General features: G+C 33.1%; 1 protein-coding gene and 1 non-coding gene across 4 annotated transcripts; one reads left to right on the top strand and one right to left on the bottom strand.

Annotated features, from left to right (window-relative positions):
• Nucleotides 1-499: 499 nt before the first annotated feature.
• LOC142164531 (U2 spliceosomal RNA) lies at nt 500-695 on the top strand. Its single transcript, XR_012695292.1, has one exon. It is a non-coding gene; the product is annotated as a U2 spliceosomal RNA (small nuclear RNA).
• Nucleotides 696-5,260: 4,565 nt separating this feature from the next.
• Nucleotides 5,261-10,785, bottom strand: LOC107776251 (two-component response regulator ARR12-like). Of its 3 annotated transcripts, XR_012694727.1 has the most exons (7): nt 10,006-10,785; nt 9,212-9,364; nt 8,639-9,031; nt 8,466-8,542; nt 7,181-8,377; nt 6,676-6,847; nt 5,261-5,505 (listed from the first exon to the last, which is right to left on the bottom strand). XR_012694727.1 is itself a non-coding variant. In XM_016596124.2 (6 exons), the coding sequence occupies exons 1-6, from the start codon at nt 10,163-10,165 to the stop codon at nt 5,440-5,442; spliced, it is 2,046 nt and encodes a 681-aa protein (XP_016451610.1). In that variant the 5' UTR covers nt 10,166-10,785; the 3' UTR covers nt 5,261-5,439. The 3 variants fall into 3 exon arrangements, 2 of the variants coding, with proteins under 2 accessions (XP_016451610.1, XP_016451612.1); XM_016596124.2 differs by lacking the exon at nt 6,676-6,847; XM_016596126.2 differs by lacking the exon at nt 5,261-5,505 and having other exon boundaries at nt 6,696-6,837.
• Between the last annotated feature and the right edge of the window lie 16,770 nt (nt 10,786-27,555).

The following is a 27,555-nucleotide window of genomic DNA, read 5'->3' on the forward strand; positions in this document are numbered from 1 at the left end:
TTCAATGTTAATGTTTTTAATATCGAACCCATTGTATTTTTAAAGTTATGAGTTCATATCTATTATTTTTAAAATTTTAAAAAAAAATTACATACAAATTTTACTCCGCGTCGAAAGTTATGGGTTCAGTTGAACCCGTAGTTATTACTGAAAATATATATAAAAAATATTTTTTCCCCGGGAGGGGGGCAGAAAAACGATAATAATAATAATTTGAAATTACAAAAATAAGTAAAAAAAATTGCGTGGGGGGGGGGGGGGGGCAAGGTAGGGGTAGCACAGCGGGGTATTTGCACGCGCTGCATTTTTACCTGGGACAAAAATTTTTGTGTTAAAGTGGAATAAAAGAAATGGGGTTGGAGGGCCAAAATGGAACAAGACTAAGTTAAAGTGCCAAAATAAAAAATTGGGCCAAGTTTAATGGTCTGTCTATGTATTTGGCAAATCCAAAAAGGCGAGGACTGATATAAAAGCGTCAAGCCATGCATAAGTAAAAAGCATACCTTTCTCGGCCTTTTGGCTAAGATCAAGTGTAGTATCTGTTCTTATCAGTTTAATATTTGATATGTGAGTCATTGACTCAAACGATATTAACTCTATTTCTTAAGGGGAAGAGTCCACTAAGGTAGCTTGCTAACTGGGCTCTCAAGCGTCGTTTATGCATTGCACTACTGCAAAGGCCTGGCGCACCCCACCAAATCTAGTTCAAATTTCTGCATTGGCCTTGGTTTATTTTGCTTAACAGTTTCAAAAAAAAAAAAAAAAAACTACTCCAATGTTTAGGATAAAATTCAATAGTTACGAAATCTAAAATATGAAACACAAACAAAGATGCAAAAGAAAAATTGTATGCATTATAATACGATAATTTGATTTGATGTTTTATAATTTTTGGTTTAAAAATGACTTTTCTTACAAATTTTGATACTCTTATTTTGTCGAAAAATGACCATTAGAATGTGTATAATTGTAATAATTACAAGTTCTTTGTTTTTTATTATAATTTTGAAAATGGAGGTAGAATAAATTAAATTTTAAATGTGAACTTATTTTGTACAAATATGACCATTAGAATGTGTATAATTGCTATGATTACAAGTTATTTTGGTTTTTTATAATTTCGACAATGGGCTTAGAATAAATTCTAATTTTTAGGGGTATTATCACTTTTAGCCCTTGTTAGAAACTATTTACATTTGTGTTTACCTTTGAAATTGGATAACAATAGAATTTATACGCGATTTTAAGGAGACATGATATAATTTGATACAAATTGAGAAGACAAATTAATATTGAAATTGACGATAATAAAGTAAATACAAATCACAAAATTGAACTGACATAGTCTTAGAGTTTGATCACACTCGAGCCAAGAAATGTCTCAACTAGTACTAGAACTGAACAACGATGATAAGAATTAGAATTGATCAGTATATTGCTTCTTTTTGCATGTTACAATATGTTCTACAAATGGTCAGACCCCTCCTTTGTATAGTATGAGTGTTTTACTTTTGATACAATTCTATATAAGGTAAAAAATTCAATGATTTGCTAATCAATCGGCCTCTTCTTAATACATGACGAGATTTCTGCCGTGATCCTCGACCGATTGCGGATATTTTGGCTTTCTGTTATTTGGCTCGGTAAGTTTCCCTCGATCTTGCTCGGTCTCAATCTTACCCGATTTCGATCTTGATCGGTCTCTGGGTCACGAGCTTGACGATCTAATTTTGCACCATGATTCGATATAACCAGAATGCGAACTTTGACGTACCATACTTTAGCCTCGATTGGTCAAACAATGGACGAACCCGATTTCGACCGTATATAATTCGGTAGTCAAAAAAGTGTATAAAATTTGTATAATTTTTGTATATAACATTCAGAATGTGTATATATATATATACAAAAAATATATTTTTTTTGGCTATTATTTTAAGAACGACTATAAAATATTATTTTCTCTAATTTTTAAGTCAATATCATTATCGCACTATCCTGCTCTATTTTTGTTTTGGTCCAAATGGTCCTACGAAGCATTCCATTGAATCTTTTATTAATTGGTTTAAAATTTATCTTCTCGAAATTTCATTAATCTTCGTATCCTATTATCTGTCTATTAAAGTTTTTATACACTTACTAAGAAATTAATATATTTGATAGCCTTAATATTTGTCTAAACTACCTTTTATCTCCTTTAAACGCACTGCCTAATTAGCATTCCATTCTTGAGCCAAGAGTCTTTCGGAAACAGTCTCTATTCTTCGGGGTAAAGGGTAAGGTCTACATACACTCTTACCCTCCTCAAACCCTACTTGTGAGAACTTGTTGGGTTGTTATTGTTGTTGTTTGCCTAATTAACATTCCACTAATTAGAGCAATAAAGGTAAATGTAGATATGAGAAAAGCTAATAAATAATATTTCATTTTCTAAATGTCAAATATTTTACAACAAATTCACTTCGCCAACCCAACTAATTATTTAGGACAGGTGGTACACAAAAATAAGACTGTATCCACTCCTCTCAAAATATTAAGGGCTTTTTTTCACTTTTAGCTCATGCCAAAAACTATTTATATTTGGTAGCCGAAAAAGTGTATAAAATATGAATAATTTTTGTATATAACATACATAATATATATATATATAATAAGGTCTTAACTAAACTTATACATTGAGAATTAGCAAACTTTTGTGAGATTAACAATGCTACAACTATCAATAATTTACTTTTGAGAAGTAGATTTATCAAAATATTTTAAGTTACTTGATTCTAAATTAATAATTTGTACGTATTAAATGAATTTCTTAAAACAAGATTTGGATCGAAATGACTGAATTCGGCCTAACCCATACCACTAGTGCTAGCTCCGCCACTGCCTCCTCAACACCCCGAAGAAATATGATATTAAGGTTGTCAAATTTTACCTATTGACCCGCCCAAGGTTGAGCTGGTTATTGATCCGCCCATTTTTGTACTCATTCCATCTTTGACCCAACGCATCTCAACCAATTTAAAGAGGAGGAATTCAAAAATAGCCAGATTTACAAGTGGTCACTCAAAAATAGTCACAGTTTCAAAAGTAATCGAAATTTAGCCATTTTTCATGTAAAGATAAATCTGAACGAAAACATTGTTCAAAATCCGGGAAATACTCCAGTATAATATATTGGAATCCAGTATAATATACTGGAGTTCCAATGTAATATACCGGTCCAGCATAATATGTTGGAAGTTCATACACATGTGCTCCAATCTCCAGTATATTATGTTGGAACTTTTCGCGTGTTGGAGTTCCAACATAATATACATGGAAGTTCATACACAGGTACACCGATCTCCAGTATATTATGCTGGAACTCCAACACGCGGAAAGTTCCAACATAATATACTGGAGATTGGAGCACATGTGTATGAACTTTCAGAATAATATGCTGGAACATTCCGTGTTGCAGCAAAATAATGGCTATTTTTTAATGACTTTGCAAACGCTGGTTATTTTTCAATAACCCATCCGAAAACTGGCCAGCCCGTGCTATTTTTACAATTTAAAGTTGGAATTTTTACCTCCTATAGCAAATGTTAAAATACTTTATTTATTTTAAATAAATACCATTTTAAAAAATTATATTCTATAGATACCTTTTACTGTTTATAGCAAAATATCTAATTTTGGTTACCTCCTACCCCTAAGCCACTAAATACGTTATTCAGTTACACTATTTTCTTTCTCTCTCTACTTTGATACATGCCATTCTCTTCCCTCATTCCCTGAAAACACGATGCTCAATCTCAAAATTCCTCTCACCCACATCACCTACCATTAGTATATTTCAATGTATTTTCATGTATTTGTATATATATATGTATATGGGTATGACGTGGCTCAGTCCCGTCTTTGTACAGTTATGTTTCTATTAGAGGTCTTGTATTCATTTTATTTTTTTCCATTGTAATTCTATGTATCTCGCTGAATTCCCTGTATTTCATTGTATTCATTGTCTTCTTTTCATTGTATTTCAATGTATCCCGATGTATTCTATGTATTTCATTGTATTCACTATCTCGTTATATGCCATGAATGTATTCATATGTTTTTCTTAATTAATATAATTCATGTATTAAGATGTATTATATAATTTCTCTAAAGTTTGCTATGTGTTTGGGGTATTTTTCGGTTGAGAATCTTTTTTATAACTGAAAATACAAATTTTGTGTGTTATAATTGAGTTTGTTGAGTTATATTAGGAGTCTATTATGTTAATTGATTTACTTTCCGTTTAAAAACAGTGTAGTCCCCTGTTTCACGCCGTGAATACAGTCAAATACAGTCGAATACAATAATCTGTCCAGCTGTAATCTAATGTTTCACGCCATAAATACAGTCGAATACAACAACTGATTAGCTGGACTTCCCTGATTCACGCCTATTTTTGCTACTATATTCATGAATACAGTAGCTTAAATACATCTAATACATCTTATAACAACATAAAACATATCTACAATCCGTAATATAGCAAATGATATCTATAGATAGTTAATTACCACTAAAAGATAGTGATTTATAAAAATCTCTTTAAAGTTATGCTGATTTTTAGCCCAAATTGATTCATGAATAATTTCTTTTTTGTTTGAGAAAACAACGCATTAATTTGGGTGAAATTCAAAAATAGCCAGATTTACAAGTGGTAATTAAAAAATAACCACAGTTTTAAAAGTAATCGAAATTTGGCTACTTTTTATGTAAAGATAAATCTGAACGAAAACATTGTTCAAAATCCGAAAAATATTCTAGCATAATATACTAGAGTTCCAGTATAATACTGATACAACATAATATGCTGAAAGTTCATACACATGTGCTCCAATCTCCAGTATATTATACTGGAACTTTTTGTGTGTTGGAGTTCCGGCACAATATGCTAGAAGTTCATACACATGTGCACCAATCTCCAATATATTGTGCTGGAACTTTCTGTGTTGTAGGAAAATAGTAGCTATTTTTCAATGACTTTGCAAAAAATTTAGCCCCACCTATTGGGATCATACTGGGTTTATTATTGTTGTTAAGAGTTGAGCGAGTTGGGCTATGACCCAAATTTTAGCCCGATCTTGACCAGCCCACCTCAGCCCAAATATTTTTTGGGTGGATAATTGACCCGTCCATTTATTGGCTCAATACATTTTGACCCGTCCAAAATGGGTCAAACCTGCACCTGTGATCTTGGAGAAGTTGTCTGAAAGAAAACGAGCTAAAAAGCAGCAAGCAACTTGCATTAGAAATGGTACTGTCAATAACATCATTTTTCCAGGAAGTGGGGGGGGGGGGGGATGCTACATATTGACACAACTCCTAAAGGATCAAATTAATATTGCTGCAACCTAGATCCTCTTCTTGCTGAAACTTACTGCTACAAAACCTTCAGAAAATTAGTCATGATCCGAAAGGATAATTATCAAATACATATTGTTCTTCCTCTAACATGCCTCCATCTTGATCCTGCATTACATAAGCAAATCCCTTTAGGGAAATTTACAGTGTAGCCGCTCCACAAAATAATAGCCAGCAAATTATATTTTTGTATATTAATATAAAATATATATATAATATAATATACATGTTTTATACAGTCATTGTATACTCGTTTTATATATTTGCCTAGCAGCTGTAGTTATTTTTCGCCGATCGGCCAAATGTGTTAAAAAGCCCAATCCTTTATAATGCACCACCACTTACCATTATTTTGATTTTTTTTTGTATTTTTCAAAATTTTCCCTTTCTTTTTCTTGGTAATGTATGTAATGGAAAAAGTTAAGGACACATGCACGGATTTAACTGAGGGTTTCCTAAATTCAATCTCATTATAGCAAAGGGGACAAAATGCAGAACTGTAGATGTGAAACCATGGTGGAGGAAGGTGTTAAACGGAAACGGATTGACCTAAAATCACATGGAAGGAAGTTGTCTCAAAAGACCTACAAATCCTTAAAATTAATACAGACTTAGCTAAAGATAGGGAACGTTGGAAGAAAATGATAAATATAGGTGATAGTGATACTTACTAGTTGAGAATAGGTTTTAGACTTGGTACATAACTTTTAATATTATTATTATTATTACTACTATTATTTATATTTATATTTATATTTATTGTTCTTTAACTTGCAATTTTTTTTTTTTTTGGTAATGATGTTGATATGAGTTGAGTTTAGAGGAATAAAGTGAGGATCCATATTGCCGACCCCAACTTGTTTAAGATTGACACAAAGTTGTAGTTGTAGTTGTAGTTGTTGTTGTTGTGAAGATCAAAGAAGAACTTGATGAGCGAAATCCGCGGACAAAAACACAAGTAACTTTTTGAATTCTGATGCCTAGTGTATCCTTATAACTTAGAATTAGGGGTGATTGGGATGATGCGATATCCTGAAAACTGGGATTTGATGGTATACAAATAAGAGTTATGACATTCAATCTTATATTGCAAGAAATCCAAGAATTTCTGGGGGCACTAAGCACAAGCGAAAACAGCTGAAAAGTCTACAGTTTGAGATAATAGTGTTATGCAACTAAAATGAGATGAAATGAACAATGAACTCAGAAGTAGAACACAATATAAAAGGACACTGACTATAGTTTCACATAGGTGTACAGGTCGATATAAGTATGCACCTGATTGACATTAGATGTAACGCCAGATGAACCCCAGGGGAAATAAGTGTTCAATCCCAAGAAGCTAAAGGAGGAGATAGCGCACAGAGCCATTTGATTCAGCCCCGCTTTTGTGGTATTGGTTGTTATTGTTGGGGAGCAAAAATATGGTAATCACACCCTCTGCAGATTTCTTTCATGAGTTGGATGCAAAATTCTATCAGATCTATTTTCAGTCGTTTCCAGTTTCAGATGAACATGTGTGTATATGTTTATATCGTAATCCAGCTATACATTTATATAAGGAACATTACTTCCCTGAGAAAGCTTAATTCTTTGCCTATCACTATTATGCATAAATCTTCGACAATGCACTTCAAATCAGTTTTCTCACATAACTAGTGTTTTTTATGGCACCTCGATATATCTTTCAGTTTTCAGAATCTGGGATCTTGTTTATGCTGAGTAAAAAAAGTACTTGGAATTTTCAAAATTAAGAGAGGCATATCGGAAAAGGTAATCATACCCGTTTCATTGCACTCATTAGATCATCTAGGGAGTCATAGCCCTGTGGACTAAAACCAACTTGTTGCTTTGTTGGCTCCAAGAGGTAATCTTCATTTGACCTTGTCCTTGAGTCGGAGGTTAACTTTTCATTCTCAGCATGCTGTATGAGTGCCGACGAACCTCCATTTGATCTACCAATCAGTGACATGTCCATCTTTCTGCCAAAGTTCTCATTGCTTTGGTGAATACTATGGCTAAAAGAAGTGATGTTACCACCATTGTTGGGAACCTGGGAGCTTAAGTTGCCGAAAGTATTATTTGAATTGTTGGAATAACGTTGTTTATTTTCGGCCCATGCTTGAGACTGTGTTTGATTCATACTCTGAACAGCGCCAGCCGTACAATCACGAAATTGGATTTTTCCCCTTGAATCTTCAAAAGAAGGCGAAACTGTGGTGGTGGAAGCAAAATCAAGAGAGCTGTTCTGCAAATGAGGCGGCGCAGCTGAAGAATTATCATCTCTAACACTACTTTGAGGCAAATGGCTGTTAAGGAAGGCTTTGGTCAATGGGAAAGAACTTGACTGGAACTTCGATAACTGAACCGAATTTTGCCAGTTCTCGTTACATCTACCTTGGTCTAAAAAATTGGAAGAACCGTTAACACCGCTATTGAAGGAGTCCGAGCTAAATGGAGTCATGTTGATAGAGTTCCCTTGTAGTATCATAGGATTATTCGAAACATTGGATAAGGAGTTATTTGTGCAACCAAGTACATCAGTTGTCAGCAGTCTCGACTCATCCAAAGGAATATGTACAGAGGACTTATTCTGTTGCAATTGATCAAGCTCCAACGATGCAGGAATTCCATGAAATAAACTAGCATTCTGGCTAGCAGGTAGAATATTCGGATTCAATTTTGCAAAAGCGTTAATGGAGTTGTTCAAACTTTGACCATGACTAGGTTGGAGTAGCTGAGGTGCGGCCAGATTGCGAACACTTAGACCAGCAGCACTATTTAATCTGCCAAGCATGCCCCCTGAAGTGTATGATGACAAGGTAGGATGAGCATACCGTCCTGATCCAGCTAATGTTCGAAAATCTCCAAGTCCATCCAATGAGCCCATTCGCATATAATCCTTGCCCCCTAATGCGGCAACCATGTTGGCTTGCTGGGTTGCTACTGAACTTATCCTTTTCAAGTAAAGCCTATACTTCTGTAGCACAGAAAGAAAAAACTGATTAAGAACTCTAAAACTGTATCGTAACAAAGGTATAGCGAAGAACAAGGAGCAAGACTAGTGCCTGGAGATGGCTTGCCACATTTTCCCTTGTAAGCCCGTCAACATTCATTAGGTCAAGAATCCTCTTTGGGACAGCTTCTGCATCAGAAACAGGACAGAGAAATAGTCAGTTAATATTGGAACATTCATAGCAAACATAGATTAGAGAAAACTTACTAATGCTAAAAAACTCACTTTCGATACCCAACTGATTAACAGCTGCAACAAACTTCCTGTGAAGCTCTATGGACCAAACGACACGAGCTTTCTTCTGATTTGCTGTATCTTCATTGTCAGTTCCATTTTCATCAGTCTCATCTTCTTCATCCTTCCTTTTCTTGTTAAGTTTTCCGTTTTGATCAGCATTACCTGTCGGTGATTGCCCTCGACCACCTTCTCCACTTTCCCGATAAGATTTGTCATGATCGTTAGACTTGCTCCGGCTCTTAGGTTCAACGTTCTTTCTTCGGATTACATGTTGCCATACATTCCTCAGCTCCTCGAGCCGCACAGGTTTCACCAAATAGTCGCAAGCACCATGACTAATTCCCTTCATTACAAGTTTCGTATCGCTGTTTGCGGACAACACTGGACCAAAAAAAAGTTCAAAAATCCAAACATTACCCCTAAAATTCCTCTACTACGATTGAAACAGAATGCAATAAGATATTTGATGCTAGTACTACAGAATCTAAAGGGAGTAAAACGTTGAAAATGAGGCGAAAGGGGTAGATCTATAACTAAGATAAATGAAGGTATTTGACTTACTTATAACTGGAAGATCCATCTCAAGACCAACAAGTTCAAGAAGTTTAAAGCCATCCATATCAGGCATGTGAACATCACTGATTACCAAATCAAATCTATCTCTATTCTCCCTCAACATCTTCAATGCCATTCTTGCCTGACTTGTGGTAGTTACTGTCCAAAGACAAAAGATCATCTTCAGAATAATAATGAAATATTTTATTAAAAAATCTCAAGGAGGAAAAGACTAATAATTTCGAAAACTAGAAAGATCTCAAAATAAATCAAGAAAATCCAGGGTTGCAACAAAATATATTTTCAGTGCAAGATTTAACTAAATCTGGTGCTCACTTAAACTACAGGGCAATCAAGAACAAATCAAATTTCATATGCTCTTAGAAACAAAAATCTCACTTGAAAACAGAATTTAGAAAGTACAAAATACAGATTTTGGAGCTGGATTATGTTCAAAATACATTTCAAAAAGCAAAAAATAAATCAAAAGAACACCATTGACCTTTGTTCTAAGACCTTTTTTCCCTTCACAATTTTGATTGGTTAAAGGCCATGATCAAATCAACTAGAAACATGAAACATGCATGAAAAAGAACAGCAAATTGAAATCATGAAAACAATTTGAAAACCCCTTTTACCAGAGCAAAAGTCCATTCTTTATAGATTACACACTTAAATGCTCTTTTTAAAAGTTAGAAACAAGAAACAACCATCATTAAACAAGTTAAAACTTTTTTTTCCCAGATAAAACAGAAAAGGAGAACAAATAACCAAAAAACTCAACAGCAGCAGCAACCTACCATGATACTGGCATTTCCTGAGCAAACCATCCAAAAGCTTCAAACAAATAGGGTCATCATCAACAGCAAGAACTCTCATACCAATTGGAAAATTATCATAATTTTGATAATTTCCCTTTTCACCACCCTTATCATTTCCTCTAATTTCTTCCACAGTCATTTTCTTGAACCACACACAACAAGATTCTTAGACCAAAAAGATCAAAACTTTACCACAATCTCCAACAAAAAAACTTACTTTCTTGAAAATGAAAACCCCACAAATCCCAATTGCCTGAATAAATTCAAGAAGTTGAAGAAGCAACGAAAAGTTCAAAACTTTACTACTACAACAATAAAAAAAGTGACTTTTTTGAATTTTTATGAAAACACCACAAATCCCAATTACCTGAATAAATCCAAGAAGTTGAAGAAGCAAAAAAAAACGTTCAAAACTTTACTACTAGAACAACAAAAAAAAAAGTGACTTTCTTGAATTTTTATCAAAACCCCAGAAAACCCAATTACCTAAATAAATCCAAGAAAGTGAAGAAATGATCAATTAGACAAGAGAGACAAGATTGAGACTTATGAAATGGTAGTACTAGTAGTAAGTAAAAAAAGCAGTACGTGTGGACAATGATGGGGTAATGGCCAGAACAGAGTGATTGGTTTCAACCCAACAAATATAACAAATCATAGAAATTTTCTAGTCATCACATCTCTATCTCTCCTCCACTATACTTTTTCTTCTTCTGTTTGTGTTTGTCTTTTACTTTTTCCCTATGCACCCCCCACTATACTCTACAACCTCTTTTCTCTTTCACAAAACCATTGTTGGTAATAAAATAGTCCTTTTTTGGTGCATGTTATATTACGGGGCATGTTTGGTATGACAGATAAGAGATAATTAATTTTGAAATTAAATTTAAGATAAATTTATTTTATATTTGGTTGGAATAAAATGCAGTAGTAATTTCGAAATTAGTTATTCTGAAATTATATTGTTATTTTTATTCTTATAGGGGAATGAAATAATAATCCCGAAATAACTAGTATCGGGATAATTGATCCCGAAATAACTTATTTTCTAACCAAACGATCCAGGTAGATATAAAAGTAAAGTTGGAAGTGCATAGTATTTTTACAATGCCAAATCACTATATACTCCAACTAAAACTCCTTATGCTATGTTAATGCATAAAATTTAAACTATTTCTCAAAAAACTTCGTATGTATAGATGAATTTAAATTATATATAATGACTAGATAAAATTTTATTTTTCCACTATCAATAACCTTTAATATGTAATAATAGGTTAGTTAGTTTTTTATCGGTTTACTAGTTAATTCTTTTCAAGAGATTTTGGTTACAATTATCTATAAAATAATTTAATTATATAAATATCTTTACATTATCAAACTTAGAGCAAAGATCACTTTTAGCCCGTATTAGAAATTATTTATATTTAGTAGCAGTAAAAATGTACAAAATTTATATATAACAAATAATATATATATTTGCTGTTATTTTGAGAGCGACTATACAGTATAATTTTTCCTAAAACTTATTTTCTGTACAGAGTTATGTGAAAATGAGCAATATTTATTGTCTTTTTATGGGAACCTTTTTTGTAACTTTATTCTCCCTCAGAAGCATGCATTTTTGGAAGTGACCTTTATAGACTTTTAAGAAATGATTACATGTGACACTTCTCTTTGTACACACTCACACTTCAAGAAATCCTGGCCGTTCATTTGGAAATTAAGTGTTCAAGAATTAATCTAAGATTATTTAACGAAAACTATGGCTAGGTTTTCTTGAATCTTGATTAGATTTACCTTTTAGATTAAGATTCCCAACCTATCAAAGATTACAAATCATTTTAGGCTGTAATGACTTCTTAATTATTCTAGATTTTTATTTCTCTACTGATGGACCCTTTAATTTACTTAAGAAAAATTTCCTCTTATTTTGGCCATAATTGAACATCAAAAGAAAAAAAATGACACTGTATAGTCGCTCTTAAAATAATAGTAAAATATATATTATACACATACATTATTATATGTTATATACAAAAATATACAAAATTTATACACTTTTGAGAGGTTACCGAATGTAAATAGTTTCAGTCGTGGGTTAAAAGTGATCTTTGTGCAAAAAAAAATATTTTTGAAAATTTTAAAGTTCTCATTCAATATTGAAAATGGGTATTAATATTGTTTTCTTCTATTGCTTAGATCTATGGTAAAGTGACTGTTTTTGCAAAAGGGTTGAAAATAAGAATTTTAAGGACATATATAATGGACAAGAAGAATAGAAAATTCAGGGCATAAATGCTAATGATATTCTTAGGTATTTTTCCATTTATAGAAATCATTTAAAGCCTACCATTCCTTTCTTTAGGGTTTGAATATGATAGGGTTTGAGTGATTTAAGGCTCTATTTTCAACTTTCTTGAAAATAATCAATTTTATGAAATGACTAGTTAGCCCATCAATAAAAAAATAATCAGTAGTAATATTAAAATTTACAAGTACAAATGTAATTGAGAAGCATCAAATTGGTGGCTTGCATCAATCTTTAATTACATTTTCTCTCCCTAATTTGACCAAAATCTTATAAAGAATTTATATAAATAAGAAAATAATCACATAGTTATTAATTTTAATATCGAAAGTCATTCAAGAGACTGAAAGTCTATCTTAACGAGTTTGAATTTCAGTTTTCATATAGTCTCTGTTGCCCTATTAGGCGTTCATTTTTCCTTAATCTCTTATTTGACTATGCAAAATATTAATAATAATAATAATATGTTTGACAGGATATATAAATCTATTATTGGGTCATCAATATGTTACCATGTTTTAGGGGAATTGTGTGTACAGATTTAGAAATTTTAAAGTCATTAGTAAATTGCTTATTTAGTACTTCACCTTTTGCCTTTTTATTCCAAAAAAAACATAAATGTAGTTGGAGGAGCTAAGCTAATTTGAATTTTTGCTTGTTAAGGCAACATTCACTAATTACTTTCTTAAATCAATGTTGTATATTTTAACTGGAAGATTTAGTGTAATAAATAGAGAATATATATTTTCCATTTTTTAGGATTTTAATACATTTCCTTAAATCTACATTAGTTAATGCAATTTTACTTTACAGTTTGCTCATCCTCAAAATATTTGAATTTCTAATTATTCTTTCCATCTTATTGAAGTCAACAGTAACTGTTCTTCTTTCTTCTTCTTTTTTTCAATTCTCTCCTGTTTTCGAAATAACCTTCAACCCGTGAGGGAAAAAAAAAAGAAGAAGAAAAATTAGACGTGAAAATTAATGTGGTTTACACTTGTTATAATGAGTTTTTATTCAAAATAATGTTAGTCCTAGATAATTCTTCTCATTGTTAAAAATATTAATCAATTGCTACCAACAAAGGTTGTGGTAGAATGACAAGTACTTTTTCATCTTTAATCAGAGGTTTGAGGTTCGAGTCCTGGGTATGGAATCGCCTTTATTAGGAAGCACTTTACCCTCAATGTGTGATTTTCGGTGCGAATCCGAATTTGGTCGGACTCCAATGTGAATATTGAACTCGGTGAAAAAACAAAAAAAAAAACATTAATCAAACGCCTATTGGGCTTCAATTAAAACATATAAATTGGCCATATTTGGCATTTTTTTCCTAATGAAGGAACAATTCTATATGGCAAGCAATAGTAGTAGTAAATAATAGAGAAAGAGGGGAAAAAATTAAATAAATGTAAAAGCATCAGTCGCCATATTAATTTTATTGTCGGGTAAAGTATTACCCTATAACATGTGCAATTAATACATTTTGACAATACAGAGTTTGAGATGTTAGCTTTTAAGATCCCAAAATAAAGTCAAAATCCTCCTCTTTTTATTTATTTATTTATTTTATATTGTTTCAATTTCCTACTTTTTACAATCTGTTTTTATTTATTTATTTATTTTATATTGTTTCAATTTCCTACTTTTTACAATCTGTTTTTAATTTTTATTTGTTTTCCCTTGTTGATCCATTAACAATTGGTTAAGAATAGCTTCTTGAAAAGGAAAGACTTTGTTATGTAGTGTTTGCCTTTTAGGTGATAAGAGATAATTTTGAAGTTTTTATTTTTTATTTTTGGACAATGATTTTTCTCCCACCTTATATGGGAAGTTATCATTTCCATGTATGTGCATTTTTTTTATGGGAAGTTGTTTGTTAGTTGTTACTTAGAATGTGCTAATTTTTTTATTTTTTTATTTTTAAGATGTGGTGTTATGATTGAATCTCTATCTATTAATTGGAGTTTTAGGTTGAGACTCTAAAAGGCAGAATAGACTAATACATACTTGTACTTGCATTGTTTTGACATTTTGGTCCCGGTATTTCAAATATTTTAATCCAGACATCTTAACTTGTCAAAATTAATCTTTTAAATACCTCTGACCGTTGACCGAGTTTTTGTGGCATTTATAAAGTTGAGCTGGACAAAGAATGTAGGATACACGTACATTGAGAGCGTGGATGAGCGATTTTGATTAAGAAAAAACTAAAAACCGAAAAATTAAATAAAAAATAAAAGAAAATTACAAAACAAGGACCTTTCAGGGGCGGCCCTTCCATAAAGCAAGTAAAGCAACCGCTTTAGGCCCCATATTTGTGAGGGCCCCATTCTTTATTACACCTAATAGACTATGTATAAGTTTAAAAAAGAGTTCTGTAAAGTGAAAACACTTTATTTTTTCCTTTAACAAATATAGAGAAAAAAGATTTGCAATTGATATGATTTCTAGTTTTCTACCAAGGAAATTGCACTTGAAATGAATATCAAACCTAAATTTCATAAGAAACGTGCGATATATAGAAAGTAACAATTTGATGCGAATGTTGATAATACAACAACAACAACAACAACAACAACAACAACAACAACAACAACAACAACGACCCAGTATAATCCCACAAGTGGGGTCTGGGGAGGGTAATATGTACGCAGACCTTACCCCTACCCCGAAGGGTAGAGAGGCTGTTTCCAGGAGACCCTCGGCTCAAAAAAAGCAACAGGAGCCGATATATTAGTACCATAAAAATGCATAATAAAATAACAGCAATATAAGAGATATGAAATACAGAATACGAAATACGAAATACGAAATACGAAATAGATGACTGGTATAGTAAAACTAGCAGGTAAAGCCCTGCATCAATAGACGACCAATGACATTCTTCGTCTAACTCCTAACTAGCTAGTCTCACTCTATTGTGCTGTAGAAATATTCACAACTTTCCCCTAACCTACAACTTTAATGCTCGACCTCCATAATTCCCTGTCAAGGGCCATGTCCTCAGTAATATTATTGCTTTTAATATCTGATCACCTCTCCCCAATACTTCTTAGGTCGCCCTCTACCTCTCCGCGTGCCCACTACAGGGAAATCTCAAAATCTCGAAGAGTCCTTTAGAGTTGATTAGTTTTATACTTAATAGACAGGACTATTTTTGCACTTCAAAATAGATTTTGAACAATTCAAAGCATATGAAAATATTTTGGTTTTCTATCAATAAAAACTAAGATCACTAGATGTTGGAAATTTAAAAAAATATTGCCTTAATCTTGAATGTTCCTTAAAGTATAATAATCAATTCGATATTGATGGTTTAGGTTTATTTTCTGAATTAAAAGTATTAAGAAAAATAGTACATTTTAGAAGATAACAGTTTAATTGATACACTTAATCAAATAAAAAGATTTATTTTTTTTTTCAAATTCCTAAATTGCTTATGGAATAATGTTCATAACTCATGTTACCGTTGCTTTAGCAAAAAGAAGTTTTCAAAATTAAAATTTATAAAATCTTACCTAAGAACAACAATGTCACAATTCACGAGAAAGATTAAATAGATTAGCTATATTGTCAATTGAGAAAAACCTATTAGGAGTTATTGATTATAAGAAATTTTTTACTTTAATAACTTTGTATCTAAGAAAAGTTAAAAAAAGTACGATAACAACAACAATATACCCAGTATTATCCCACACCGTGGGGTCTGGGGAGGATAGTGTGTACGCATACCTTACCCCTATCTTGTGATTTTAGATAAAAAAAAAAATTAAAAAAATAGACTTCAAATAAATAATAATAATAATAAATAAATAAAAAATTAAAGCCCCTCGTAAAGTTTGACTTTAGGCCACAAAATTCGTCGGGCCGCGGACCTTTCAACCCTGTCACCTCCTCTCTCCTTCTTCCATCCGCCATTGTCGCTTCCCTTCTCCATTACCTCTGCCATCACTGCCTCGTCCTTCTCTTCCACCACCACCAGAATCTCATCCCTCCATAAATCATTGTCAAATGAGATGATGGATTTTTACTGTTTGGGGGATTGAAAGTTAAACACATGAAAACTCATTTGAAGTTAAACCTTGAATCTGAAAATTTGAATTTCGTTGGAGTGTATGAGTTCGAGATCTGGAGTACTATTAAATCATTGAGCTAAAGTTGTGATTATATTTTTATTTGGGTCGTTGGACTGAAGTTGGGTGCTGATGAAATTAGCAGGAAAGCTTAAGATAGTAATGATTTAACTTCCAACCCAAAAATCATTAACAATTGAGAATCCTTTTCTGATCACCGAACCTCTTCTCCGCCACCTAACGCCTTCAGCCATGAAAAGGGACCATCGAACTTTTTCTACCACTTTTCGATTTGAAAAAATAATAATTTCACCTCAGTTTATTCTCTTTATTAATTTTGATTTTATTTCCATAATATAAAAAGTGAAGAAATAGAAGGGAAGAGGAGGAAGAACATGAAGAGAGAAGCTAGATGGGCAGGAGGAAGAAGGTGAGGGGAGAGAGAGAAATTAACAAGGGAGAGGATTAGGGGATTAATATTTAAATTTTATTTTTATTTTTATTTTTTTATTTTTGATTTTAATTATTTTTAATCTATCATGTGACATGGCATCTACACATTATTATTTTTTGATGTGGCAACCAACGTGGAGGAGATTGTATTACACGCACTGCAGCCTCCTGTCATAAGCATTTATTATACACGGTTTGAAGGAGTGTAAGTGTTCAATTGACAAATTGTTAAGTTTGGGGACCGACATGACAAAGTGACACAAGTATAGGTGTCATTTGGGTCATTCTGCCAAATAAAAAAGAAGAATTTTTTAGTAAGGAGCGCTTTGTCTCATCACTGAAATTGCACGCCAAAAATTCTGTTTTTATCTTACTAATTTGAAACATGTTGACTTCACGATTTGTCTCCAAACCTGCAGCCTAGTGTTAATCTCATAACGCGTCTCGTCAATCAGCACAGTGTAATCTACAAATAACATATACCATGACACCCCATGGATTTATCGCATTAGCACATCAACCGCCAAAGCAAATAAAAATAGACTAAAAGATGAGCCCCGATACAACCCCATCACCATTGAAAAGTGTTCCAAGTCTACTCTCACAATCCTCGCTCAAATCGTAGCTCCATCGTGCATAACATAGATATGTGCAAAACACCAAAAATTTACAAATACTATATTATGAACATATATTTCAAAAGTAAATAAGTTTTTGTATTAAAAATTCTAAAAGTCAAACAAATCAAATGAGTTCTCTCTTTTCGCATCATTCAGCAACTTTTGTAATACTACATAAGTTTTCGATATGGACCACGTTCGAAATTTCAGTTAATCAGTACGAAAAATACCCCAAAGAAAAAGGAGAAAAAGAACAAATACTAATTTGTTTCAGTTTCAGTATCTAAAAGTACGAAAGAGTACACATTGTTCTTGTTATAATGGGTCCCACACTGCAGAGTACCATATACTTTCAACGTTTCGTCGTGTGATTGGTTGTAAACATGTAACAGTGGGGCCCAAGCGTGAGATTCCCTCGAGAAAATTTAGACTGTACCTTAATAAGGACACGTCGGTCGCAGGTAATCAGAATTCAGAAGGAGTGTGGTGGGCCCATTTTGGAAATTGAACCTAATATATTCTGCCATTTGTACTTTGTGGGACCCGATAAGATTTACAGATCCAAGTCAGCCAAAATCAGAAGCTTATGTCACCAACTCAATTCCTCTTACCCTTTGAAGGAGTAGAAGTCTCGTTTACAATTGCTCTCTTTACCTTTTTTTTTGTTTTTTCTTTTTCTTTTTCCTTTCATTTTTTTTAATATATTTTCATGTTATCCGATTTAGAGTCCAATTAAGAGTCTGTTTGAATTGGCTTTAAAAAATGACTTTTAAACATAATCACTAAGTTGGATTACCCAACTTAGTGCCTTTGGCTTGTTTTAAGCCGTTTTAACTTATTTTAAGTATTTTTTTGACTTTACCAAACACTTACAAAAACTAAAAAAAAACTTAAAAAACTGATTTGATCAAATTAAAATCCAATCCAAATACCCTCTAATTTGTTTAAAATAGCACGGGCTAGCCAGTTTTCGGACTGGTCATTCAAAAATAGCCAGCGTTTGCAAAGTCATTAAAAAATAGCCACTATTTTGCTGCAACACGGAAAATTCCAACATAATATAGTAGAGATCGATGCACCTGTGTATGAACTTCCAGCATATTATGCTGCAACTCCAACACGCGGAAAGTTCCAGTATAATATAGATTGGAGCACCGATACTCCAATCTCCAATATATTATGCTGGACCAGTATACTTATGGTGGAGTTCCAGTATATTATTATACTAGAGTATTTTTCCGAATTTTGAACAGTGTTTTCGTTCAGAGTTATTTTTACATGAAAAATGACTAAATTTCGATTACTTTTGAAACTGTGGCTATTTTTGAATGATCACTTGTAAATCTGGCTATTTTTGAATTTCTCCCCTCTAATTTAGATTTGCACATGAAGGCCCATAATGGAAAATAATAAAATGGTCCCGCTTAAATGCGGACTTTTTTATTGGAATTTTTACCTCATATAGCAAATGTTAACACCTTATTTATTTTAAATAAATACCATTTAAAAAAATTATATTCTATAGATACCTTTTAAGGTTTATAACAAAATATTTAATTTTGGTTACCTCCTAGCCCTAAGCCACTAAATACGTTAATCAATTACAATATTTTCTTTCTCTCTCTCTACTTTGATACATCCCATTCTGTTCTCCCATCCCATTAAAATTTTCGATTCTCTTCCTCTTCTCTGTCTAGTTCGCTTGCGATTTCTCCTCCGTCGATATCCTCCATTGTAGTAGGATAATTGTTAGAGTATAGTTGCACTCACAAGATTAGAAGGACGGACTGATGGAATTCAAACTTTGGACTTCTTCCCACTTCTCCTGCAGCTTCTTATACTGATGAAAATGACTCACATCAGAGTTAGAGATTTGGGTTTTCATATCGCCCATGGAATGGCCGACAACGTTCGTGACCCCGTTTGTAATTTTGATGCTTGGGAACAATGAGATTCAGGGTTTTTGCTCGACGGCGGATTTGCCGGAAATTAGGGTTTGTTCTTGAACAAAGACGACGGAGTTTGAGGCTGAGCAACTTGATTTTATGTTAATATATTTCAATATATTTTCAACGTATCACGCTGTATTTTCATTGTATTCATTGTCTTTTTTTTATTGTAATTCAATGTATCTCGTTGTATTCCATGTATTTCATTGTATTCGCTGTCTTTTTTTCTCATTGTATTTCAATGTATCTCGCTATATTCTATGTATTTCATTGTATTCACTGTCTCGCTATATGCCATGAATTTATTCATAAGTTTTTTTAATTAATATAATTTATGTATTCAGATGTATTATATAATTTCTCTGACGATTGCTATTTTTTTGGGGTATTTTTCGGTTGAGAATCTTTTTTATAACTGAAAATACAAAATTTATGTGTTATAATTGAGTTTGTTGAGTTATATTAGGAGTCTATTATGTTAATTGATTCACTTTCCCTTTTAAAAACAATGTAATCCCCTATTTCACGCCGTGAATACTGTCGAATACAATAATCTGTCCTGCTGTAATCCCAAGTTCCACTCCATGAATACAGTCGAATACACTCGAATACAACAACTGATTAGCTGGACTTCCCTGATTCACGTCTATTTTTGCTAATGTATTCATGAATACAATAGCTTAAATACATCAAATACATCTTATAACCACATAAAATGTATCTATAATCCGTAATATAGCAAATGATATCTATAGATAGCTAATTACTACTAAAAGATAGTGTTTTTATGAAAATTTCCCTTTTTTATTCAATGCTTGAACTTGAGATCTCCGGTAAAAAAACTAAAATATTTATCATTCCATCATAATTTTGGTAGTCCTTTCATTCTTTATTATATCTATTGTATTGTAAATATATTACTCTATTTTTGAAATGCTCCTTATAACTGTGTTGTTACACCTAGGAATGGGACAAGAATCGAGACATTATTCATCCTTAGCTACAGGTTTCAATTTGAGTTTTGAGAATAAAAAGACCTCTAGCTGGCGGTATTTCTCCTTTAATGGCCTATATAGGGTACAAATTAAAATTTGTCAGACCTGAATTTCACATAGTTATTGGGAAAAAAAAATCTTTGATATTTTTTTTCCTTTTTTTTTTTCATTGTTGAATTGATAAACTTTTTAAAGAAAGATTGGGCATGGCTACGTTTATTGTTTTGAAAAGAATAAAGCTTGAAATCTGAAATGCACAAGAATTACTAGTATTAATGTTTAAAAATATCATGAAACATTGCACAAGCGAGGACGTTGTTTTAAAATGTTTTAATTTGTTTTATTTTATATGAAGTATTATTCTTTTGGAGATCAAAGCAAATTGTTCTTTGAAATAAATTCAAATTAAATGTTTAACTTTTACACTCCTCTACGCCTATGTATCCTCTAATTGACTTGAAGGTCATATTTATCACAAACTATCAAGACATTGTTATGCGAGCTTAGTAGTTTTATTTAAAATCTTGACTCCTTCTCTGATTGTATAATAGAGTAATTCTTTATCGACTAATCAGAGGCGGACCTATCCTTTGGGTAGGGCATCGTCCTCCAGTAACTTTAGAATATATATATATATATAATTAGCACCCTAAGATTTAAATATTTAGGCAACTATATTAGTTGATTTAGCGGGCATATTTAGGGAGGCAAAATCGACTTTTAGTGCGATATCTGAGTTCGATTTTGACTCCATCATTTGTTTAATTTTTTATTCAACATTAATATCCCATTACTTTCGAATCTTAGATCCGCTTCTGCAAAATTATTTAATATGCATGTTTTGGTGGAACACACTACAAATGAAGCATATAAGCTTTTTGAGGGAGTCATTCTAAAGCATAATTATGTTTTACAAAAAGTAATATCATGTCAACCCTTTTTCATTCTTTTTTGAGACTTCACTAAAGTCAGTCTAACAACCAAGTGCCTTCATCGCTTGCATAATTAGCATAATGATAACCCCCCCCCCCCCCCCCAAAAAAAAAAAAAAAACCTTATCTTTTTTTTACTTTGACTATACTTCCATAATTTATATCAAAATTGGACAAAGTTTTATTACAAAATGTTAACTATTAACTCATAGTTTGTTTCCGTAAGCTTTCAAAATCTACTTATTTTAAAAAATATTTTTGCTAGTAAAGTTAAAGTATTTTTAAAGAGTTTGTTTGGTTAATCAATTTAAAAAGTATTTTTTTCAATATTAGAATAGTAATTTGTACTTAATTTAAGTTGCTGACTTTTGACTTCACTTAAGCTTGGCCAAATAGGTTCAACAATCATGTATAGAAGTAGAAAACGCCAAAAATGAGAAGAGAGTGTTAATATATACGACTAGTGTTACATTAAAAAAAAAATTTGTACTTCAACTATTTAAAAAATAAAAAAATAAAAAATAGTAAAGAATCAATTAACTACCTCTTTTGGGTCAATCAACTACGATGCATGTTCGCCCATTAATTTTCTGCTATTGCTTTCTTATTAATCCCATTATATATAATTCAGAATATTAACATTTAATTATGCCTTCTGCTTCCTTAGGAGATATCCTTGTGGATTTGTAGGGCCATAATTTGTAAAAAGAAATAGCAAAAATTATATTAAAATGGATTCCACAAAAACCCTAGATTTTAAAATCTTGTCTGTACTTTCTAGTGGAAGCTAACATCATATTCCCATTAAAAACAAATAATTGCGAAATATTAAAATTTCTACTTCTTTAATCATAAATGTTAAAGAGTAGAGAGTTTCTTCTATTAATTGACACTTTCAGTCAAATCATGCAAAACATATACCATTTCTCTATTTGGCAAATGTAAAAAACATGGAAAGACTGTTTATTTTAGTGGGTGCGTCAGGTCTGAGCTATAGTGCAGCGCTTAGGCGACGCGCGAAGACCAGTGTAGCAAACTACCATCACTACTAAAAAATGGTATTAGTTATGAACTTCGTCGCTAAATTGTTCGTAGCTAACAAAATTTGCGACGAATTTTATTGTTTAACTACATAATTTGTTCGTCGTTAATTCATGTTTTTTAGTAATGCATGATGTACATTCCTCTTTAAAAAATTGAGTTGACCCCGCCGGTCGTTTCGTGAATTATAGCCCCGTTTTTTCTATTCTTTATGTACTGTTCAACTGTATTGTGTGGTATCGGGTTGGTTGGTTCGGGTTCGGAGTGATTTTGGAGAGGAATGAAACACTTAGCCTCTTATTTAGAAGATTAAGTTGGAAAAAGTCAACCGGACGTTGACTTATGTGTAGAAGATCTCGGATGTGAATTCTGAAGGTTCAGTTAGCTCCGTTAGGTGATTTTGGACTTAGGAGCGTGTTCGGAATGTAATTTGGAGGTCCGTAGTAGAATTAGGCTTGGATTGGCGAAATTGAAATTTTGGCGTTTTCTAGTCGGCAGTGGAAATTTTGATATCAAGGTCGGAATGGAATCCCGGAAATTGGAATAGGTTCGTAGTGTCATTTGTGACGTGTGTGCAAAATTTCAGGTCATTCGGAAGTGATTTAATAGGTTTCAGTGTCGTTTGTGAAATTTGAAAGTTAATAAGTTCTTAGGTTTGAATCCAAAGTTGATTTGGTGTCTTGGGTTTTGAGTGATTCGAAGGCTCGACTAAGTTTGAATGATGTTTGTTGGTATGTTTGGTTGAGGTCCCGAGGGCCTCGGGTGAGTTTTGAGTAGTTATCGGAGTATGTTTGGCTTTAAAGAAACTATTGTTGCTGCTGTATTTTCTTCTATTGGTTACCTTATACGTGATCGCAAGAGTGGGACCGCGATCGCATAGGTCTGTTGAGGGCAACTGTGAAATTATTCTATATGATCGCCAAATTGGGTCTGCGATTGCGAAGGTCTGTGGAGTTGGCTATCGCGAATACGTGGCTGAGGTCGCGTTCACGAAGAAGGATTTGAAGCAGTCGTGAGGTGAAGGAATCGCTCTACGAGATTGCGTAGTGAGGGTCGCGTTCGCGTAAGTTGGTGAAGCAATGTTTCGCGATCGCGTGGGTAGTTCCGCGATTGCATAAGGTTAATATGTGGGGCAACATAGTTTGTGCTTCGCGATCGCGAGGCTCTTTTCGCGATCGCAATGAAGGAAATAACTGGGCAGAATATTTATGTTCAAAAATGAGGGCTTGAGTTCATAATTCCAAAAATTCAATAGAGAGCTCGGGGGAAGGCAATTTTAGAGGGGATTTTCAGAGGAGTGCTTGGGGTAAGTGTTCTTCACTCAAATTTGGTTAAATTCCATTGTTGATACCCAATTTTTCCTCATATATTTTAATACATATATATATACTTTTAAATAGTATATATGCAGTTATAAGCATGCATAAGCATTTTTATAATTTTTAAAAGCTCCAAACTGATTTATTTCTTCTCTTTTTATTTATAAATTTCCAATAATTATCTTTTAAATTATTTTTTGTGGCGATTTAGTCATTTAAATTCTTTATTTATGTCAAAATAGTTTTAAAACATTTTTAGTGCATTTTTGTAATTATATTTATATTTATATTATTTAGGCTAAATTGCACATATTTGCAATAATAGCCCTACTAATGCATAATTACATTATTGATGTATAAAATGGTCTTTTATATTTTTATAATGTTAAACAACTATTTTAAATTATTTTAGTACATTACAATATTTTTTAGAAATCATTTATTATTTCTTATAAATTATATAGTATTAAAAACTGCTATTTAAAATCTGGCCTAATTTTATTTCAATTTCAGCCCCAATCCAACCCCAATACCAGCCCAATTTTTAATTAAAACTACCCAACCCAAACCCTGAAGACCTGATCCGGCCCCAACACCTTTTAATCTCGGCCGTTGATCATAAGATCAACAGCCACAAACGACCCTTCCTAAAATAAACCAAAAGACCCCTCAAACCCTATCATTCTACACCACCCGCCGCCCTGAAATCCCTCTCTTCTCTCAAACGCTCTCAAACCTAACCCTAATCAAACCTTGCTGACACTCATCTATGGCTATCTCCGATGATTTCTCACCACTCCCCAGGCCTCCAATGGCCTCCCTCACGTTAGTTTTGCCATCTCCAGGGACCTCAAGGGACCAGGGCTAGTTGGCTTGCATCTATGGTCACTTTCTTGCCTGTTTCAAGCCATTCCAGTGTGATTCCGAGTAAGATCGTCCTATATTGACTATGATCTATGGGTTTGTAAGTATGTTTCTTCACCTCTGTGCCGTTCTCTTCGAAACCCTAATTTCTTTTTCTAAACCTCTTAGATCTGTACAGATTTGAGAGGATTTAGACTTGTTTCATGTGAGTTTTACAACAACTTTGAGATTCTTTACAAGAATTGTATGATTTTAAGTGATTTTCATCTTTTTCTAAACTAGGTTTCCGGAATTTCTTTTTACAAAATGTTTGATGATTTTTTTTAGTGTTGGATCTTCTGCTTCTCATATGTTTTGACTGATTTTGTAAGTCTGCTACAACCTTAGCTCGCTTGTACTGAAAGCCCTAATTTTCTAGGGTTCTTCGTTTGGTTTCTGAGTACTGGTACATTTGATTGTGTTCTTGCTTTGGGTTCTTGTGATTTTTCGTGATTTTCTTGTCCTAATATGCTACTACTGAATTTCTTAGTTCAACCCTTTAACTGATTCTATATGCTTTGTGTTCATCCTGACTATTCATGTTAAGACATGTATCTTTCTCCTTGAATCAATGTCGTTTTATCTATTTGTTTTTTTAAAGTTATGTGTCGAATCCTGACTATTCATGTCGTGCCCTATTTTATATGTTAAACTTGCTGACTCTTTTATGACTTTCTTTTTGATTGAACCCTTGATTATTCTGAATTCCTTATTTCCTGGTTTAACACTTTCCCTTAAACTTTCGATTCTTACCTCTCTACTCGATTTGATTGAATTGCTTGCCTTAATTAATTTTCCTTTGCCTTGTTTGTATTTTGCTGATTCTTACTGATTGTTTCCTTAATTGAAACTTCTATTCATTTACCCCTAATTACCTACTCTATACCCAAACCTTACTTGATTCTTTTCCTTAAATACCTAGCATGCTTTTACCGTTGATTTGATTATCCTTTGATTAAGGGAAGGACTTGCTAATTGATTCCACAAACTTTCCTGATTTGCTACTTAATTGATCTCTTACCTTATTTGTTAAGTTTTTGATTACTATATAAACCCCCTCTTATTTTAACTTCTGAACAACAAACAATAGTTCAAAAATCACTACTCTTTACACTCTAAAAGGTTCTCTTTCTGCTCTCTTTGCTACTTGTTATCTTTGCCATTCTAGCGGGCTGTAAGCCAGGGCTGGAAGTTGCACACTACCTTTCTCACCTCTTGTGCTTTTCATTCTTTAACTAGAATACTAGGTTCTGCCCCTCTGACATGTGTACTTCCTTGAGATCTCTCTGAACTCTGGCATGTCAGAGTTGGCCTTTTCACACTGCACCTAAATCAGTTATCATTTGAGAAAAGGTTTAGGTGTGAGCATTGCCCGGGATCCTTGAGGTCCATAGGGAACTCTGACACACCTAGACATGAAATTGGCTATGGAACTTTGGCATTTGAGGCTATTGGAGGCTTGGGAAGTCATTTGGGCCTACTGCAGGCTTCCTATAGATTAACTCCTGTTTATTTATGTATTTTTATTTAATTCATTGGTTTTTAATAATTATTGTAAACAACATTGGGGTGATTAGTAAAAAGGGTGGGTAGTTATATATATGTTGGGTAAATTGGGTAGATATCATGCCTATAGGGTTGTGTTAATTCAATGTGTTTGCCATGTTTGCTTTCCTTCCACAATATTAGAAGCCATGCCTATAGGAATTAAAATCAGCTCTATTAGAAATCATGCCTATAGAACTTAAAACAAATTTAGTTAAATAAATCAGTTTAGTTCATGTTTGTTCACTCTAAATTGGTTTGATTCAATTAATCTGTTCGCTTATCTAAATAAGAGTCCAAACACTGCCTTAAATTAGTACCGCTAGAAAGCATGTCTATAGGATCTCACGTTGTCCGTTTAAAATTGATCACTATTTTACTGCATTCCTAATAAATATCATGCTTTTAGGACGTTACTGTTATGCGCTTAGGCAAGCCTGTAGGGCGATCAAAACTCTACAACTATAAAAACTGCGTTTGTTATTTAAAACTGCTCACATTCAACAGGTCTAAAATCAGTAGGCAAGCTAATAAGTCTCTGACACTTGGTCCTAATTCATGTTGTATACTTCCCGCTCACCTAGATATCATGTTCTAAGTTTTATTAAATACCTGAAACAATTATTTGAGATGTGCACTTGTTTGTTCTGCTTGTGGAGGTAAAAATGTGAGCCATTATTTGTCCCTTTTTTATGTGTAGTCCTAATTATTTTGATTGACACTTAGACTTTTCTCCTTTAAATAACTTAGGATGGTCTAGAACTGCCCAAAAGTAGAGGTCCTAAAATACCTCCAGGGCCACAAGGAAGGGACGGGTAGTACACGTATAGGACATTTTCAAGGTTGCTAGAACGCTTTAGGCTATGACCAAGGGGAGGGAATTGGGTAGTAAGTATATGATGACTACACGCTAATGTCACATGTAGCCCCTCATTGAGGAGTGATTACCAGACATTGTGTGGGGTGATCCTATAGGCTAACCAACCTAGAACCCTTCTTTCCCAAATCCCGATGTTTAAACTTTACTTTTCTCTATATATGCAACTTGTTCAAGTCTTTTCCTCTTGTCTCATTACTTGAATCATACAATGTCCAAAATATGCCTTTATTTGCAAGTATGTGTTTAAACTATTTATTTGTTAAAAGGACTAATTCATAAGTATAAGTTCGGACGGGACCCACCATTGTGGACCGAGAGGGGTGCCTAACACCTTCCCCTCAAGGTTATTTCTAGCCCTTACCCTAAATCTCTGGTAATGCAAACTAGTCTGAGGCCACATTTGTTATTTTAAGATTAAGACGTCTAAATCTGAATACACTTCTGAATATCAAGATGTGTATTAAGATAAATACATCTGAATCTGAATACACATCTGAATATATTA

Source organism: Nicotiana tabacum, chromosome 9, assembly GCF_000715075.1.
Source record: "Nicotiana tabacum cultivar K326 chromosome 9, ASM71507v2, whole genome shotgun sequence".
In the NCBI taxonomy this organism is placed as follows: Eukaryota; Viridiplantae; Streptophyta; class Magnoliopsida; order Solanales; family Solanaceae; genus Nicotiana; species Nicotiana tabacum.